Source organism: Epinephelus moara, chromosome 8, assembly GCF_006386435.1.
Source record: "Epinephelus moara isolate mb chromosome 8, YSFRI_EMoa_1.0, whole genome shotgun sequence".
NCBI lineage: Eukaryota > Metazoa > Chordata > Actinopteri > Perciformes > Serranidae > Epinephelus > Epinephelus moara.
In genome coordinates this window covers 22,927,881-22,940,713 of record NC_065513.1, presented here as the reverse complement: position 1 = coordinate 22,940,713, position 12,833 = coordinate 22,927,881, and the positions used below count along the sequence as shown (strand labels likewise).

The following is a 12,833-nucleotide window of genomic DNA, read 5'->3' as shown; positions in this document are numbered from 1 at the left end:
TACTCATGACATTACGATCCTACTGGAACACCAATATTTGAGGTAATCATGCAGCCTGATGTGAGACAATGGCAGCAGTTAAGTGCAAACATGAAAGAGAGGGAAGGTTCGGCTGAAAGTAGTTTCTTTAATGTGGATTAAAAAAGTCTAATGTGTTCTTTGAACAAATTTTTCATTTGGTAAAAAGGACTACCGTGTTCCGAAACTTGAGAAACCTATGTGCATATTTAAATCAATCACAGCATCCTCGTTAATTCATCCCTATCTACCTTTTGAAAATCAGGTCCCACGTGTGCAAAATGAAACTGTTGAACTTCAAACAAACCTCATGAATAATCCTGCTGAGCTTCTGTTTAAATTAGACTACTCTGATTGTTAGATGTATGGAGGCGAGTCGGAGTCCAATCTCAAAAGAGCTGTGAGGATACGAATCATATATATAGTGCATCCATTGGCCATAGCTTATGTGCAGAGCCATAGCTACGACCGTGAAAACAGAGATCAAGTCTTTAGGACTGTTTCTAAGGTTTGGGGATTTCTAATGAGTTTATATTAAACCGTTATACACAAATTACACACTGTGGATACCAACAATAATAAGCATTGTGTGTCTAATATTTCTTTACAAGAATATGTTTTTTTTTGGATAAGACTTTGAAACAGCATCCTGTGGGGAGACACAATTAAAGACAGTATAACTGAACAGTTAGATGAACTAATAAAATTGGTGGCTGGTGAAATTTTTTCAATGGGGTTGTGGTTATACTGGCTACAGTTATGCATATATGGCACTGAAATGTAAGCGGGGCAGTTATACACTTAGTTGCCACTTTATTAGGTACACCTAGCTGCAGTCAAACACAGTGGTCTTAACAGTAAAGCCTACTTTCATTAAGATTTTTGTGTTCATTTTTCATTTAAACTATGAGGTGTTGATTAAATTGTAAGGCCACTGTGGAGGCTGCACTTTGTGGTGCTTTTGAACTGTACTGTGTTTTTTAGGTTTTTATAATATTTAGTCTGCACTCCTTGATATGAATGTGGTGGACAGCATATTAGAAATGAATTTTCATGACTAAGATTATAGCTTGTTTTGCAAAGAGTAGTGTAAGACCACTCCAGAAGTTAAAATCATGGTCTACACAGATATTCCTTTATCATTAAAGACTTGCCACGAGCTGTGAGACTGTTGAATTATAGTCCTGTGGGAATTATAAATCAATCTGATTTCAGTTTCCCTCGAGAAATTGTTTGATTTCTGAGTTTGGGATCATTTAAACTTAACTGTTCATTTTAAACATTGCTGTTACTATGGAGACATTAGTCGCTCTGAAGTTACGAGATGAACATCTTTGCTGGTGTTATTTCACCATCAGACATAATGTGCTGCTTTAGGGATGAGCATTGTTGCACTGCAACATCTTAAATAAAAAATAATTCCAGAGCATTTTACTAAATAAGTGAAAACATCCCATACAGTCTCAAAGTACAACACAGCATTGTAGCTCTACCATTTCTTAAATATTTAGTTTTGCTGTGAATTGATTGTTATGAAGTCATGGTTCAAGGCTGAAAAGTCTTTATATTTGATTGCCTAAAATATATATGGGAAAACTAACTTCTAAAACTTGAGCCTCTGCAGAAGTGAACTGTTATGTTGTAGATTTATTTTCACAAGGATTAAATGATTAATAAAATGTGTAAAAACAACAATTGGGTTTTTTTTAGAGAGTGAGTGTACCTCCTCAGTAATTCTGTGGTGCTTTGTCTGGATGTGTGTGTTCCAGGGCAGAGGAGGTCAGCGCCATCATGGCGAATCTTGAGAAAGCAAACCAGGTGAGTACAGTCTTCGTCTGCGCTTCTCTGATTGAGATGCTCCTTCGTTAAGGTAATCACTCCTGTAATCAAGCCTTGGCTTTAATTAGACACCCTCCGTCCTGTGTGCCCCCCCCCCCTCCTACCACTTCCACCTCCTCTCCCCTGAGTCTGTGATTAGCGAGTGTAAACCTGAGCCCCCGTCGGTGGGCGCTATGGCAGCACGGCTCCACTCAGCAGAGAACAGCAGACTGCCGAGCGCGATTGATGCTGGAGCGCCAAACACCAGGGTTCTTAGTTATCTCACTGCCTTGATTGCTTCCTACGTATCCTGGTGATACCTCTTTTCTTCTGCTCCTTTCTTCTCCCCTCTGCTTTTCTCTCTCATGCTCTTTTTCTCACTCTGCTGCTCTCTGCCAGCAGCTCCTAGATAAATGTTCTCAAAATGAATCATTAATTAGCAGGCCGGGTGTGACAGAGCAGGTAAACAGTTTGGGGAATAAAGTGGGCTGACTAAACAGCCCCCTCAGCAGAATAAACCAGTGGCTGCACTCGTCTGCGCGGGCCCCTACTCAGGTTTTCACGCGGCTCTAAAATTTCAGAGCAAGGGCGCCTCCTTTGATTTATGTATATGCTCTCACCTTGATCATCTCATTAGCCAATTGATGCGGCTGGTGTACGAAAACTGTAACGCTGTGATGCCATGTATGTGTGCAGAGAGCGGAAAAGGCCCAGAGGGAAGTGGAGAGGCTAAAGGAGCAGTTAGCCAGTGGCCAGAGATCCACCACAGGGAACTGCCATCCAGCAGAGGGCACCAGCAGGGTAAGAAGAAAGTGACTCCATCTGTGACATGTAGTTTGATTTTTGGCCTCATCCAAGCAGTAGTGGAATGTAACTAAGTATATTTACTGAAGTACTGTACTTAAGAGATACTTGTACTTTTCTTGATTACTTCCATTATATGCTACTACAGTTCATAACATTTATAAAAAATAACTTTTGTCATATTTGTTGAAACTGTCAATATATCTACACAGATGCACATGAGAAAGATCATTTGTGAAAAAAATCATCTTCCTCCTCCTTTTCTACTGCTCCTGATAACATTTTTAAGGACCCACCATGGCTGAACAAAAACAACCAATCAGAACTGAGGAGTCCCTAACTCAGCTGACAATTACTGCTCGGGAACTGTAGTCAAGATGTCAAACTAGGAACTGCTGAACAAATATGAATTAAGATTTGGTTACTGCATTACCTATTTCTCACTTAAAATATTTTCAGAAACATATTTTAGTGTACTGTTTAGCTGTAAAATAAGAAACTGTGTGACCCCTCTGGTGGACAGTGCTTCATTATGACTGTTTTCAACAGGATCAGTTTGACTGCAGTTCAGGAGCAGTGATTGACATGATTGACAGCTACGTGAGAGACTCTCTGCTCTGATAGGTCGGTTTCATTCAGCCACAGGGGACTCTAGTGAATGTCATTAGAAGCAGAAGGAGGAGGCAGAGGAACGCAATTTCTTTCACATTATCTGTTTCAAATACTACTGACAGAAATAATGACAGTTTGAGAAAATATGACAATACCTTATTTTTATATAAAATTACCAACTGTAGACTTAAATTTATTTTCCATACAAAACATTGATCAATTTCTAAAACATTGTGCATTGTTAAAAATAACTTATCCAACAGTGTAACATAGTTAAAATACTTCCTTTAAGACCTGCTTAAGCATTTAAATTCTGCTTACATGTCAATGCATCACTGATGATGATACAAATGTACAAAAAAGACTAACATAATACAGACAGGGGCCATTTTCCTGCATAATGAGTACTTTAACTGTCTACTACTTTAAGTACATTTTCATACCGACTTAAGAGTTTGAATGCAGAATTTTTACTCATAATTGAATGCTCTTAAAATTGTGCTAGTGGTATTTTTACTTAAAAGATATGAATACTAGGCCATCATTGCTTTTGTAACTTTGATATGTTATCTCTGGAAAGTGAGAGTCAACACTATGTCTGCTATTGTAATTAACTTCAAAAGAACTTCTAAGGGAAAAGTAAAGTTGCTGTGGGTGGTGCACATTTTCCACAAATTCAGATTTGTTCTTAGACCGAGACTTAGAGTCTATTTCACAATGACCCATCAATGACCTATATAGACATAGTTCCACATATGCAAAACTGTAAATACAGCAACACTTATTGCCCTGTGCAGGACAAATACAACATGAGAAGTGGATGGTTAAGTCTTTGACATTATATTGACAGCACCTGGTGTAATCCAGTCTTTTAATTTCTGTATTTCTGTCTTAATCAAAACAAGCACAACAAATTTATAAATATACTCATCACCTGTCAGAAATATAGGTCAAGGTCTTAAAACATAATCATGTAAATATCTCTTCCTCGAAATTAACAAATTTCGACTAACACACCTAAATTCAGACAGATTTGTTCTGCACAAATCCTCAATTTACAAAATCACTGACAGAGAGCGAAATGGCTTTTCATTGCCAGAGACATGTTGCATCTACTGCGTTATTATCAGATATAATCACTTTGAAATATTAAAATGCAGTACTAACCTCAAGCCACATTCTCTCACTTTCTGAATTACATCAACACTGCAGAGGTTATGATTCACCAGCTGGCCTCTCACCTTTTTTCCTCCTCACTCCTTTTATCACCTTTTTCTCCCTCCCTCTCACACCCTTTGTCACGTCTCCTTCTCGCCCTGTCAGGAGAAGAATGAGAAGGGCGAGGTGTTGCCCTCTCAGCTGGAGGCCGCGTTGCTGGCTAAAGACCGCGAAATCCTCCGTCTCCTTGAAAACATTCAGCGGCTGCAATTCACGCTCCAGGAAGTTCAAGAGACCTCAGCCAATCAGATCCTAGAGCTGGAACGCCAGTTGGCCTACAAGACAGAAGCTATCGAGGTAAGTGGCTGCGACACGTTGAGAGGTGACAGAACATGGCGAACACTTCGTCAGTCCTCAGCGGCTCTGATGAGAATCTTATTAATATGAAATAAAACATGCTGCTTCTCTTTTTCCATTTCAGAGATTAGAAGCTAAACTGCAATCCCAGATGGACTATGAAGAGATTAAAACTGAACTCAGGTGATACTTTTAGTGTTGACTGAATGTCTAAGTCAGTCATAATAATGTAAGTTTAAGTCCATAAAATTAACCTTTTCTGCATGTTTGTTTCTGTCTGTAGTATCCTAAAGGTAATGAAGCTGGCTTCAGCAAATGGCAGCTCGTCCCAGGTATATATATATATGCTCCTGCACTATCACGTCTGATAACACAGCAGTTTTAAACAGACTCATCTTTCTCTCACCAAAGTAGACCTTTGGATTCTTCTTAATGTTGTCTTGGTGTCAGGGAAGAAAAACTACAGCAGTGCCATTGAATGCTTCACTGATTGTCATCCATTATAAGGATATCTACAGCCACTGCAATTGATTAATCGAAAATTAACAGCTTTTGCGCGGGTGTGTGTGTGTGTGTGTGTGTGTGTGTGTATAGGATTCTGCCAAGGCTGCAGAGGCTCTTCTACTGGATAAAGAGGCCTTTCTTCCATCTCACAAATACCTGGTGGATAAGGCCCGAATTTTGCACAGCACCGGTAAAATAAATGTCTCTCACATTTTTTTTCTGTCCATAAGTCCTAGTTTGAATAGATTACCACAAGATTCTTTATAAGAAGCAGCGAGTTTAGTCATTGTCAAAAATCTCTCCATAATTCACTGATTGCTTGGTGCTCATTGGTCAGGCTCAATCAATTCTGGAGTCGATGTCTTTCAGACTTAAATCTCTTTGCGTAAACTGAGGCTGCAATATGTAGTCTAGTTTTGCAAGGCTAGAAAACAGGGGGGTAATTGATTTAATATCTGCTATCAGCTAGATAACAATTAGTTGGTTTGATTACACTGGTATTAACAAGTATGTGTTTTATGTATGAGCTCAGTCAGTGAACATGTGTTTTCTGTCAGCAGATGATGATCAGTCTGAGGATGCAGGTCGGGAGAATGGCAGGCCACCTGGCTCCCACTCATCCTCGTCTCACGTGGATGGGCGTGCCTCCCCCAGCCCTGGCCCCCCCACCCTGGACGGCTCCTCTTCTAGCCACGATCTACCCCGTCCATTTTCTGTGTCGCCATGCTCTGGGGACAGACTGTCAGGAGACCACATCCTTCACAAGCAGCTCCTCTCCCCACACTTTAAAAAGGAGGGCCTCATGGCTTTTCCCACCGCCCTCTATGCAGCCAAAGTCGCCCTCATGTCAGCCAACCAAGGCCCCTCAGGGGCGGGCAGCATCGACGCCGGCTTGCCAAGTGACCAGTCGGAAAGTGGCAGCTCGACTGCAGGAGATGAGGACCAACTGGACACGGCAGAGATCGCCTTCCAGGTGAAGGAGCAGCTGCTGAAGCATAACATTGGCCAGCGTGTGTTTGGCCACTATGTGCTGGGCCTCTCCCAGGGCTCGGTCAGTGAGATCCTGGCTAGACCCAAACCCTGGAGGAAGCTTACTGTGAAAGGCAAAGAACCTTTCATTAAGATGAAGCAGTTCCTCTCTGATGAACAGAACATCCTAGCACTTAGGACCATCCAGGTCCGCCAGAGAGGTGAGTGGAGAAGACAGTGACTTGACAGAAGGTTTTAGAAATGTATGCAGGTTCAGGTATATATATATATATATATATATACATATATATATATGTTTGTGTATTTGTTACCTGAGCAATAAAGACAGATTTTAAACAAATGACCATGTTAACCATGTTTCCAAAAATCATTGTCTTAGAAGTGAAAACAAGTGTGAAAGAAATGTCTTTAATATTCACCCAACAAATCCATGAATAGACCAAAATCAACAATGAATTTATTTAACTGCTACCAAGTATTGTGTATGTGGCTAAAGCCTGATATATCTTATTTCTCTGTGCTCCACTGTTGGCCAAAAACACATCCACGAGCCACAGTGTTGCACTGGGTGATAGTTTAATATATTATTTTACATGTAGTTTATATTAAGTCTATCCCACACACACCGTCCTGCCGCTGAAAATAGAGCCACAAATATGCATTAATCTGTAGCTGAAGGTAGTCCCCAACAAATAAATATGGTTCCATCCTTTTTGTGGCATTTGTTGAAAATGAGAAAAATGTAGAATAATATTATTATATTTTATTATAATATTATTTATTAATATTTATATTATAATATTATTTTTTAAACTACAGCAGGTTGAAGTGGAACCAGCAAGTTGTCCTGCATAAACCAGTTGACATTTAGGTGAACTTTTCACCTTTTTTCTTGAAAATAGGTGGTTTAGATGAAATGGTTAAACAGGTGTCTCCATAGTTGGCCAAAGTCACCAAAATAAGAACTAGGTTGTAAAAAAAAAAGTTGTTTTCAGAGTTTTTAAGGGATTTGCGAGCGTGTGAAGCTACGATGTACCAACAAGTTTTTAGAGCAGATGTACTTATGCCATCTTGTTTTGGTGGCTTAGCTTCTGGACCTGTGTACGTTTAAACCCTCTAATCTACTTGGACCTCATCCTTGACTTCATCTCAGCTTCCTCTGCCATGTTTGTAGTGTTACTTTTAAACTTTGTTTTCTCCCTAGATTCACAGCTTTTGAAAGTTGAGCTTCCCGTATACTGCAACCTCAGACAGCACGCGCTCAAAGGCAGCCATTGATCTACCAGTCAAAAGCAAAGCCTTGGAACTGCTCTCTGATCAACCATCCCACTCACCCCCCTCCTCTCTCCTCTCTCTCTATCTCTTTCTGTTACCCTCTGTGGCAGGGAGCATCACTCCGCGCATCCGAACTCCTGAAACTGGGTCAGACGACGCCATTAGGAATATCCTGGAGCAGGCCAAGAAGGAGATCCAGTCCCAGAGGGGAGGTGAGGATGGAGCTGCGAGTCATAAGTCATAGTTAAAAGCCATACTGATTGATTTTTTTATTGACAATGATGTTTACTGTTTTTATTATGAAATCTAAATTGAAAAGGTGATTTGAGAATACATCAGTGTCAGAGTGTGGGTCTTTCTTTTTTAGGTGATGGCAAGTCGTCTCTGAACAGCTCATCAGGCAGAAGCAGTAACGGGCCGGGCAGCAGCTCTGATGAAACCATAAAGAACATCCTAGATCAGGCCAGGAGGGAGATGGAGGCCCAGCAGCAAGCACTGATGGAGATGGAAGCCTGCGGGAGGGCCCCGACTGCCAGCTCAGGAGCTCAGGTAGAGCGTCTGGGGCCCCCGGAGCGCTCCAGGGGTCTGCCTATACCTATCTCCATCAAACAGGAGGAGGGGGGCTGTGTTACAGTCTGCATGGCCAACCCCATCAGCAGCCCCCAGACGCCCCTCAGCGTCCTCTCCCCAGCCGCCTTCGTCCAGAACATCATCCGCAAAGTAAAATCAGAGATTGGTGAAGCAGGCACCTACTTCGACCAGCACTGGTCTCAGGAGCGGGGATCAATGGTGCTCAGTGGCGGAGGTAGCTCTCTGCCCTTCAATTCAGTCTCTCCCTCCTTGTCTTCCTCCTCCTCTGGGCCCTCAGCCTTGCCTCGGCCCTGGCCCCGTCTGGAGAACGGCGAGGGTCTCCCTAACAGTGAGGAGGCCTCCGCTGCTGAGGATGAGCTGGGGCTGGGCCGGCCAGTGGAGGTGAAAGTGGAGTCAGACACATCGGTAAGTGGAGAGTCTCCTGGCCCCGGTCCTGGAAGGCTCTCCTACTACCCAGCATACATCCCGCGTGCCCTCAAACCCACTGTTCCACCGCTGACTCCAGAGCAGTATGAGATGTACATGTACCGAGAGGTGGACACCATTGAGCTGACCAGGCAGGTGAAGGAGAAGCTGGCAAAGAACGGCATCTGTCAGAGGATCTTCGGTGAAAAGGTCAGATGTTGCTCTTTCTTTTTCATAAAAAATAAAAATCATGTGTGCTGCAAAACAAGCAGCCTGCTAATGTTCTGAAGAATCATACTGCAACAAATTTGGGAGATAGGAGGACAAATATACTGTACTAAGATACAATTTACATTTTGTTGTATTGAACTGAATATTAAATCAAAACTATTTTATTGGGTTATAATGATAATTATCTCCTCATTAAGTCTAGATATAAGATGATATCAATATCTCATTGTCTGTCATTACATGCACCACCATCAAGGTTTCACAAGCCAGAGCAGCTCCACAGACAGTGAATGGAAAATCTGTTTTGTGAAGCCACAGATACAGAGCCGTAAAAAAAAGTATTTGCCGTGTATTGCACATGTGTCACAGTGAATGTTTTGTAGAGCGTCAGACGATATATTGACTAAGGTAACCTGACTAAACACAAAACACATTTTATCATTTATCTAAGGAACAAAGTAATGCAACAATCAAATCATCCATGCGGAAAAGTAATTGGCCCCTTTAAATGCAATAATAGGCTGCACCACTTTAGCAGCAATAACTGCAGCCAAACAGGTTTTATAATTTAATGTCAGTATTTCACTGTGATGGGGAAGAATTTTAACCTGGTCTTTAAGCAGAAAGGCACATTTAAAGTGCCTTAGTCCAGCTACTGTTTCTCTGTTAAGGTCACGCCAGGACGTTGTGAAGACAACACTAAAACTTTAATTGTTGGGTTTTTTTTTAGCATCTCAGATGTGTTCTTGTGGTTTTGATTATGTGGCATAAGAGTTTGGCACTGAGAAGAGTTAATGCTTCCTTTAATAATAACACTTCCAAAAATATCAGATTGATGATCATATCCCATTTGCTTCAGGCACTGCTCTGCATGGATGTCTCAGTCCATCAGACGTAATTAGTCTTAAATGCTATAGTAGCTTTACACCAGGTATACTAAAACCTGTGTTGTCTGAAAAGCTCCACTTCTTACGACTCTTCAGGGCCGTCGTCCTAAAAGCCTTCACAAGCGCTTCTGCAAATGTGAGAGAGCAATGGTTTCCACTTTGCTACTCTCCCTCGAATCCTATTTTTCCATCTCTCTCTGACTGAACACATTGTCCTTAGCTGAGATGCCTGCATTCCCTGGATGTTCTGTTGTGATTTTTTGTGACTCCCTGGATGAGTTGTCACCGTGGCCTTGTGGAGGCTTTGGAAGGCTGACCACAAGTTCCACTCTAACACTGTATTCTCTATGTAAATAGCTCTCACTGTGGTTTAGTGGCTTTGTTAGCTTTCCGAGACTGATAGATTTCAACAACTCCTCTCCTCTGGAATTTCTTTTGTGGCAAACTGCTTGTAGGCATTGTGTGGTTATTAGAGGACTTTGATGGTAAGGTTCATTAAATGTATTCAGCTGTCAGTCTGCATTGAATCATCTGGATCTAGTTATCAGTCAAATATGGTTAATTCAGTATCAAAGGACATATACTTTTTTCAAATGGATGATTTTATTGTCAGCAAAGTTTGCTCCTTAAATGAATGAAATTATTCTTGGGGTATTTTATGCACTTATTTAATAGTGATGGTGGAGAGAAATGGAGAATGTGGGCATCAAACTAGTGACTCGCTGCTCAGTGCATTTGCACCAATGTTGGATGCGCCCTAAGCACTCAGCTATCAAGAGCAACATTTTTAAAATGCGTTGTCCTCTAATCAAATATATTTGCCCAATATCAGACAGAATTGTCAACTTGTCACACTCCATTCCATCAGTCAACTTGGTGGAGTGGGTGGATCCCAGAGTCTGGACCCTTGCAAATGTTTAGTTTTATGAGAAAATTTGGAACCACCACTGTGACAAATTCGCAGCAACAGAGGACATTCACATCACTATATTTTATAAGCGTTCCTGTAATGAGCTGCTGCATGTTGTTGACAGGTATCAGTCTTGTTAGCGCAGTGCCTCAAAAAAATAAATAAAATAAAATAAAATAAAATCACTTTATTTTCAGAAAATCCATTCGGGTGTTTTCCAAGGCACAGTTTTTATTTCTAACTACCTATCCTCTTTGGAGTAGAGAACACATTTAGGTTTCATGGGGCAGATTTTACCTTTCGACGATATTATGGGTTCAAGTATTGATTCACCAGATTGGGCTGTTGTGTGACAGGTATTCATATTTGTGGATTGTTGACTGTCGATTTGACTTTTGTGAAAAATATTCTTAAATTGAGTTTCACTGAGGGTGAAGATGGTGCAGGAATCAGCCGATTTTATTCATAGATTGAAAAGGCTAAGAAAGAAAAATACAACATTACTTTTTAAAAATGTCTCTTATTGAACTACTTCATGATTATACAAATTTCAATGTGTGCTTCACCATGTCTTTTTTTCTAGAGTACCTATTTGAAGAGACTCTGCATAAATATTTCTTGTGTATTGCTTCCCTCTAGTGGATGTTTGCTGAAAGTGTATCACTGAGGCCATATGCCCAGAGAAAACACATTTCTTCCTTGTGTAATAATAATTTGGGAAATCAATAATCATTTACACATCTGTTGTTAGTATTGTTACAGATAGCAGGTGTAGAAACGATGTATCATCCTGTACTGTGTGACACAGGTGCTGGGGCTTTCTCAGGGCAGCGTAAGCGACATGCTGTCTCGGCCCAAACCCTGGAGCAAGCTGACCCAGAAAGGCAGGGAGCCCTTCATCCGCATGCAACTGTGGTTATTGGACCAGCTAGGCCAGAGCCTCAGTCAGCCCCCGAACCATGGCCATACTCTGGGTGAGAGACACACACACACACACACACACACACACACACACACACACACACACACACACACAGAATCACACCTCAGATGCTCTGATACCAAGATATTAAATTTAAGAATAGCAAAACTGTCGCAGTATTTCACTCTACATACAGAGGGACTTTTGCAATCGCTACATCGATGCAACAGGTTTACTCTTTTTTGTTATGTCTCCAACCTCTAGACAAAAGCCCAGTGACGGCCCAGTCCTCGCCCTCCCCGCCTCCCAGTCCAGCAGAGAGCCACCCAAGCCCACTGGTTGAGCCTGTCAGCCTCTCCCTGGAGAGCAGCAAGGAGAACCAGCAGCCTGAGAGCCTGGGGCTGGGGCTGCCCCCCCACCCAGAGGGAGGGAAATCCACTCCCAGCCTCATGGCCCTGCATCAACCCTCAAACCCACTGGGTATCCAGGAGCTGGTGGCCATGTCTTCAGAGCTAGACACCTACGCCATCACCAAGAAGGTCAAGGAGGTGCTAACAGACAACAACCTAGGTGGGTCTGGGTTCACACTGTGGGGTTACACTGACACTCCTTATGGATGCTGACACAAGTGCTACATATGCCGTGTATGTTTGTTTCCCACAGGCCAGCGTCTTTTTGGGGAGACCATCCTGGGCCTGACTCAAGGCTCGGTGTCTGACCTGCTCTCCAGGCCAAAACCTTGGCACAAACTCAGCCTGAAAGGCAGGGAGCCATTTGTCCGCATGCAGCTGTGGCTCAATGATCCTCACAATGTAGACAAGCTGAGGGCCATGAAGAAGATGGAGAAGAAAGGTGGGGGCCCAGAATGTATACTGTAATATATATAAGTATTTAAATAAAATATAAATATTTGTATAAGTTTTAGAATTTGTTAATGTTTTACAATTCCCTCACACGATATGACTGTCTTCCCTCCAGCGTATCTGAAAAGGCGGTATGGGCTGCTGAGCACCGGCTCGGACAGTGACTCACCTAGCACTCGTTCTGAGTGTGTGAGTCCGGCCTTGGCCTCGCTGGACCTGTGTCCCTACAGCCAGGTGAAGAAGCCTCGGGTGGTGCTGGGAGCAGAGGAGAAGGAAGCCCTGAGGAAGGCTTACCTCCTGGAACCTTACCCTTCTCAGAACACCATCGAGATACTGGCCTCCCAGCTCAAACTCAAAACTAACACTGTCATCAACTGGTTCCACAACTACAGGCCAGTCCAAGATCTTTGTGACATTTGCTAATGGCTGCCTACTAAACATTTACTCTGATATGCAGCCAGATACCTAAAATGTTAATTTGAAAGGCT

The 12,833-nt window shown here is 42.2% G+C and overlaps 1 protein-coding gene across 5 annotated transcripts in view; it reads left to right on the top strand.

Moving 5' to 3' along the window:
* The window catches only part of cux2b (cut-like homeobox 2b), a 96,431-nt gene that overhangs the window by 79,572 nt on the left and 4,026 nt on the right, over positions 1–12,833 (top strand). For 4 of the 5 annotated variants that reach the window (XM_050051142.1, XM_050051144.1, XM_050051145.1 and 1 more), the window contains exons 9-21: positions 1,788–1,836; positions 2,533–2,637; positions 4,576–4,767; positions 4,892–4,950; positions 5,051–5,099; positions 5,362–5,461; positions 5,829–6,461; positions 7,647–7,748; positions 7,904–8,742; positions 11,369–11,534; positions 11,747–12,052; positions 12,146–12,334; positions 12,461–12,737. In XM_050051142.1, the coding sequence (XP_049907099.1) occupies positions 1,788–1,836; positions 2,533–2,637; positions 4,576–4,767; positions 4,892–4,950; positions 5,051–5,099; positions 5,362–5,461; positions 5,829–6,461; positions 7,647–7,748; positions 7,904–8,742; positions 11,369–11,534; positions 11,747–12,052; positions 12,146–12,334; positions 12,461–12,737 (3,066 nt within the window). The remainder of the gene's footprint in view (positions 1–1,787; positions 1,837–2,532; positions 2,638–4,575; positions 4,768–4,891; positions 4,951–5,050; positions 5,100–5,361; positions 5,462–5,828; positions 6,462–7,646; positions 7,749–7,903; positions 8,743–11,368; positions 11,535–11,746; positions 12,053–12,145; positions 12,335–12,460; positions 12,738–12,833) is intronic. The other variant, XM_050051147.1, reaches the window with a different exon arrangement.